At 47.0% G+C, this 6976-nt stretch overlaps 1 protein-coding gene across 1 annotated transcript; it reads left to right on the top strand.

The window, feature by feature from the left end:
* The first annotated feature begins 364 nt into the window (after window positions 1-364).
* CMTM2 (CKLF like MARVEL transmembrane domain containing 2) lies at window positions 365-5503 on the top strand. The gene is made up of 4 exons (XM_081274831.1): window positions 365-934; window positions 1062-1220; window positions 4600-4701; window positions 5312-5503. Exons 1-4 carry the CDS (start codon window positions 794-796, stop codon window positions 5414-5416), a joined length of 507 nt encoding a protein of 168 aa, XP_081130957.1. The 5' UTR covers window positions 365-793; the 3' UTR covers window positions 5417-5503.
* The last annotated feature ends 1473 nt before the right edge of the window (window positions 5504-6976 follow it).

Here is a 6976-nt window from a genome sequence, read left to right on the forward strand (position 1 = left end):
CTTGAGGGGTTGGCGCTGAGCTGCAAAGTAACCCAACTTTCCCTTCCCTCCTGTGGCCTTGTGTGTGACAGGTCTTCTGTCTGGCAGCGACAATCGTGTGCCTCATTGATGCATTGGTGGTCACCAAGGAGATGAGGACTGCCATGAAAAAGGCTGCCAAAGTCAAATTCGTGCTTCCCAAAGCCAAGAAACCCACGCCCCAAGCGAGCTGAAGGTCGTGCCAGCACCTTCGCGGATCCACCCGTTTGTGTCTGTGTGTAACCACTCCCTCCGTGCTACATCCAATCCGGCCTCCATGTGAACATAAAATCAGGACTGCTAAGTCGGAGGCACTTCTGCCTCTTCGTGTTGCCTTGTGTGAAAGTCCTGTGCACGGTATTGCGCCGGCGGAGCCCCCAGCCCCCGAGGCTGCGAGGAGGGGCGTGGCCCCAGGGTTCCTGCCTACCGGGGCCCCAAGGCATGAGCGAACGGCGCCCACAGACCTGGGGCTGCCTGGCAAAGTCTCGCTAGGAGGAAAGTTCCTCCCTGAAGTGGGACCCAGTGGAGGCTCCTGCGTGGAGGGTGGGCGGATGTGGCCGCCGCCGAGTGGGTGCGACCTGTGCAGGGCCACGCGGTGAGGCAGGCGGGCGCGCGCGGAAAGGGCGCAGGCGTTGGTTTTCGCTGATGAAGGCAGTTAGCTAAGCTGGGGGCGCCCTGAGAGGTCAGTAGCACCAGACTCTCCCACAGGTCCGACCTGGCCACGGACTGCAGGAGAGGTTAGCAGGCCGCGAGAAGGCGAGGGCCCCTGCCAAAGATGGCTGATAAAGCCAAGAAGCCAGAGCCCGAGGATGAAGTGGGCACCAGGACCGGATTTACCCGCTACAAATGGGAATTGAAAAGCAGCAACAAAGAGTTCTGGCGCTCAGGGCACGCAGTGGTCAAGTTAATAAGTGTGGTGAGACGGACCGTAGTTCTAAGATCAGGGATGGGGAGGAGGAAGAGCTGGCTGCAGGGGTCCTCGGAGGGGCTCGGGAGTCAGGGACAGCCCTCTGCAGCTGCTCATGTATATTTTTGCCACGCAGATCTGCCTGTTCATAGCACTGGCATACTTCAACGCAGCCACGGCGCATCCTGCCTTGACTCTCATCATCACCTTGGAGGTGTTCATCTTTTTCTTCTTCATTGTCGTATACAGCTTTGCCATCCAGAGATACCTGGTTTTCATCTTGTGGCCAGTTTCTGTAAGTGAGGGGCAGTGGGAAAGGCCGGGTTGGTGTGCCCTTCCTATGTCTTTGTTAGCAACTGGAAAGTGACTGAACAGAACAGCCTCACCTCGCTTGCTCGTGCTCAGGACTTAGATGCGGTCCAGGCAGGGGCAGCTAGGCAGGTGGGGGAAAGCTAGGCAGAAAATGCTCCCCCAAACCAAGCTGTGTGTGTTGGGGTGGGTGGTGTAGGGAGGGGACTCTTATTGCCAGTCAAAAGCTTCACCGTTTTTGAAGGGAGCAAAGATGTAACAACCAGCTCTTCCTCCTAACGCGTTTGCTGGCATACACTGATTGGGAAGATCATTGCAGAATTCAAAGAATAAAATCAACCAACTTGTAAGTTAATAAGATAAAATGAGAATTTCTTTAAAATATCATTTCTAAAGCAGCCTTACATCTCCTGTGAGTATTCCCATGAAGGATGTTTAGTTCAGAAGGCTGTCAGCCCAAAGCAGTCCCCTAACTGCTGGGCATCTACTCAGCCTGTTTCCTCATCTATAACATGAAGACAATAATAATCCTTGTGGGGCGGGTGTGGCAGCACACACCTGTAATCCCAGGAACTTGGAAGGCAGAGGCAGGAGGTTCACAAGTTCAAGGCCAGCCTGGGCAACTTAGTGAGACCCATCTCATTCATAAATAAATAGGCTGAGGATGTAGCTCAGTGGTAGAGCACCCCTGGATTCAATCCCCAGTACCACCAAATAAATAAATGAACCTGCCAAAAAGTAAGTGACTTACGTAAAAATTATAAAATTTTTATTAATGGATCATCAAAGATAAACCTAGATAAATGGAGAAATACATCACATTCACAGGTGTGAAGAGTTGCTATCATAGAGATGACAATTCAATTCAGAACTTAATAGGAATTTTCGTGGAACTTTACCAGGCAATTCTAAAACTCTTAGGGAAGAATTAAAAGAATTATAAGGGATGGATTTGCCCAACAAGACCTCAGATTTCCTAGCTCAGGGACTGATAAAAAAAATCTAATAGGATTGTTAGAGCCCAAATTTTTGTGTCCTCTCCAAATTCATATGCCAAGGACCTAATTCCTAGTGTGGCTATACTTGGAGATGGGGCCTCTAAGGAAGTAACTAAGATTAAAAGTGATAAGGTAGGGACCCTGATCCCATAGGATTCATATACTTGTAAGTAGAGACATCAGATTGATATATATATATATATATATATATATATATATATATATATATATATCCATCTCCATGCACACACATTTAGTGAAGAAAGGTTATATGAAGACATAGGGAAAAAGTCATCTCCAGCCAGGAAGAGCCTTTGCCAGAAACCAATTTTAGCACCTTAATCAGGGACTTCTAGCCTCTAGAGCTATAAGAAAATAAATGTCTGCTTTTTAAGCCACCCAGTCTCTGGTATTTTCTTATGGCAGCCTGAGCAGAGTAATACAGAAATAGAAAAGAGAACTTAGACTCCATTATATGGTGGCTTGATATGTGACAGAGGTGGCATTACAAAACCGTTGAACAGAATAGTCATCAAGTGTTCCTGGGAGTACTGCGGGAGATAGGAAGAGAGAGGGACAGACTATGTATCCCTTACAATTAAAACTTTACAACAGAAGACATAAAAATTTTAAAACAAACAATATACAAATAGGACAAGGGATGTGAAGAGGAGGTCCACATACCTAAAACATGTGTTTTTTTAATATTATTTTAATATTCATTAGTGACCAAAGGCATCAAAATTAAAATAGCATGGAGGCACCATTTCAATTTATCAGATTGGCAAATATATTAATAATCCAGATGATCCTGGGTGTTGGCAAGGACATGGGAGACAGGCGCATGGGAGACAGGAGCTGTTACTCATGGCTGGTGCAAGTGTAAAACCTAGCTAAGGAGGTTGGCAGGGGTAGGTGGGGTGCACAGACAAGGGGGATTATCATTGCAGCAGAGTTTGGAAGAAGGATTTTTTTAAAAGGTAGAAACAAACTCTCTATTGGTTCATTCCTACAGTAAACTACATCAGCTAATGGTGATAAATATGTTTCTCAATATGGATAAATCTTAAAAACTTTAAAAAGCAAGTGTCGGCTGGGCATGGTAATCCCAGCAGTTCAAGAGGCTGAGGTAGGAGGATTGTGAGTTCAAAGCCAGCCTCAGCAATGGCAGGATACTAAACTCAGTGAGACCCTGTCTCTAAATACAATACAAAATAGGGCTGGGGATGTGGCTCAGTGGTTGAGTGCCCCTGAGTTAATCCTCAGTAACAAAAATAATTAAATAAAAAGCAAGTGTCAGAAAATATGCTACCTTTATTTAAACTTTTGAAACACAAAATATATTGTTTATGAATATATAATATGTAGGAATATTCAAACTCAGGAAAAGTGCATATCAGTTTCTGGGAGACGGAGGGACAGGAAGAGGGATGGGAGGATGAGATGGTAGCTCATTCTGTAAAGTTAAGGTCTCTTCCGTGTTTTTAAGAGATCGTGAAGCAAATATTGCAAGATGTTAATATCTATGAAATTTCAGGGCTTGGTGATCTGGTGGAGGTGGGATGCTGTATTATTTTCTGTGCATTTGAAATGTTTCAAATTCAAAACAAAAGACCTGAGATGTAGTGGCCAGGGAAGGACAACCAGCAGAAGATGGCATGATGGAAACCCAGGGGGAAGTGGTGTAGCCAAACATTGCAGGATTGGCAGCCTCTCATGGGCAAGCACATTTTTGTCCCAGGCTCTCATCCCAGGACATTAGAAGGGGAGGCTGGTCTGATAATGGTCATCATTTGGCCAACTCAAAGAAGCTTTATTAGTAGGGCCAGGGAGGCAAGAAGATGGCAAGGGCAAGACTGAAGCCGCAGGAATGGAGGGAAAGGTCTACGAAGGAGGCAGCCTTCCTGCCTTAAAGAGGGCAGGGGATATAGGAAGAAAGGCAGGGGCAGGGCTGAAGAGGGAGCTTCCAGGCTCCCAGTGAGGGACCTCCTGCTAGCAATGCAGCTCACCCCTGCTCCAGAGTGCAGGCCCTGAGAACAGAAAGAGCACGCCAGGCAGAAGGAACACCAGGAAGTTGTATGTGTGGTGGGGGGACCAGATGTGTGATTTTATAGAGGAGATGGCTGGTGGCAGTTGTGTGTCTCCCCAGGCTCTAGCTCAGGGCAGTTAAGCATGGACTTTGAATCCCCTATTTAAAGACCCCAGCTGGGAGGCACTGGTATATCCACCTAGCCTGGGCCACATATACCTTTTAATATGTTATATATAGGTTTTAAAAATCAGGAGTTTGAAAAACAGGAAGCTATGCTGGGTCAGATGTTGCTGGGGATTGGCCCTTCAGAGGCTGACTCTCTCTCCCACTCTCAGGACCTCCTCAACGACCTATGCTGCTTCGGGTTCCTTGTGGGCGGCATACTCTTTGCTGTAAACAGTCGAGAAACAATGCCAGTGGAGTACGTCATTGGTGTGGTGAGTCTTGAGTGATTGGGGTGTTTTCCTTATTTAAGGAAAGAGCTCATTTTCACACACACACACACACACACACAAATTATTGAGATGAAAGCCAAGTTTAAAACTAACATTGGTAAATATTTCCAGTGAAAAAGCCATTTGGTTAATGATGCCTAGGGAGCTGACCCAAGTTAATGGCTTCCTTCTTGAAGCTGCTGACCCCAAAGCAAATGGTCCCATCTAGTTGGTTCTAATACTTTTTTTTTTTGTATTGGGGATTGAACTCAGGGAAACTCGACCACTGAGCCACATCCCCAGCCCTATTTTGTATTTTATTGAGAGACAGGGTCTCACTGAGTTGCTTAGCGCCTGGCTTTTGCTGAGGCTGGCTTTGAACTCGTGATCCTCCTGCCTCAGCCTCCTGAGCAGCTGGGATTACAGGCCTGCACCACCACCTAGCCTGGTTGGTTCTAAAGAGAAAAAGAGACTTAAGGACAGGGGAGGGGGAGGATTGAACTCATCAGTGTGGAGGTTTGAGTGGACAAGGGGGTATGTTAACTGGCATCAGTGGATGAATTACAAAACAGGATGTTTTTTGCAATGTTCTGAGGATCCTTTTGTTTTCCAGGCCCTCATGGGTGTGGCAGCACTGTTTGCTTTTATCGATTTATGTCTTCAAAGAAAACACTTTGGCAAGAAGGGCCCTCCAGCTGCTCCTCCACCAGCGTCATGAAGGAGATTCCCGTTTCAGAAATGGAAGTGTATTTTACAGCAAAACACTTGGACTGTCTTCCTGGTCTGCTTTCTAGAATGGTTTTCTTTTCCATTTTAACAACCTCCTCTTCTTGGAAAAGAATTTTCTCCTTAAATGAATTTTAAAACTCGAAGTTGATGTAAACATTCTTTGGTTCACTTAACAAAAGTTACTGGACCTTATGGTACAGAGGGAGAGACCTGAGACCCAGGGCTCCCTGGGATCACTCTTGGGCCAAGGCACAGAGAGTTTAGGGGACCAGATACACCAATGACACTGGTGTTTGTCAACACTGACCAGCCAAAGGGGCCAGAGGAAAATAAGAGATTGGAAAACAAATGAATGCATACATTTTGTTCACATTAATATTCTCATTTTATATTTTTTAAAGCATCCAAGTGGTCATTGTGAGAAAAATACGTGTGTTGGACTTCCTTGCTCTTACATTGGCTGATCCTCATTTGAAGTTCACTAAAGAGGGGTTGGGGGGAATGTCATCACCTCAGGGCCTAAACTGGGCTGGAAATATGGGCTGAACTTGGGCATGAGGGGACACTGGGGGTACTTCACTCAGAGATGACCAGCTACTTTTCTGGGACCTTGGGACCTGAGTCAGACTCCAGCTAAACCCTGAAGCCACAGTCTCCACCAAGACCCCTGTTTTAGTTAGCTTTTTCACGGTTGTGACTAAAGGACACAACCAGGACAACTGTAGAGGAGGTAAAGTTTGAGAGCTCACAGTTTTAGAGGTCTTGGTCCATAGAAGGCTGGCTCCATTCCTCCAGACTCAAGGTCTTGAGACAGAACATCATGGCATAAGAGTACGGCAGGGGAAAGCAGCTCATATGATGATCAGAAGCAGAGAGATTTCACTCTCCAGATACGAAATATACACCCCATAGCCACGCCTCCAATGAACCACTTCCTCCAACCACACCCCAGCCTGTATCCACTTACCACTAAGTTAATCCCTTCAGGGATGAATTCAGTGACTAGGTTGAGGCTCTAACCTAATCATTTCTCCTCCAAACCTTCTTGCATTGTCTCATGTATGAGCTTTTGCAGGACACCTCATACCCAAATCGTAACAGTCTCCCAGGCCTCCCCACCAGGATCCTGCTCTCACTGGACAGACCAGCCATCCTGGCTTGAGAAGGGCCATTCTCAAGAAAAGAAAGTAAGCCTCCAAATGGATGCCTGAGGAAAGGGGTTTCTTGGAACCCTAAGCCCAGACAGGGACAAAGTGGGAGAGAGGTTGGGAGGAGGGTAGGCTGGGCCTTGGGGGCCAAATAAATGACTTGGGCCTTTATCCCAAGTGACTTGGCACTCCATGAAGATGAGGGAGTGACAGGGTCCACTTTTCTCCAGGAGAGAACCAGACTTGGCTGCTGCTGCAGAGTGGGTACTAACTGGAAGGAGGCTGCAGCTTGTGCAGGTCAGGGAGATGGGTAGCTGGGACAGTGTGAAGACCTGAAATGTGGAGGACTCAGGCCGGCTCCTCCACCCCACCTGTCCACTACTCCCTCCTCTGTGCTCCCA

The sequence above is a fragment of the Spermophilus citellus genome (genome assembly GCF_964194105.1).
Source record: "Spermophilus citellus genome assembly, chromosome: 18".
NCBI lineage: Eukaryota > Metazoa > Chordata > Mammalia > Rodentia > Sciuridae > Spermophilus > Spermophilus citellus.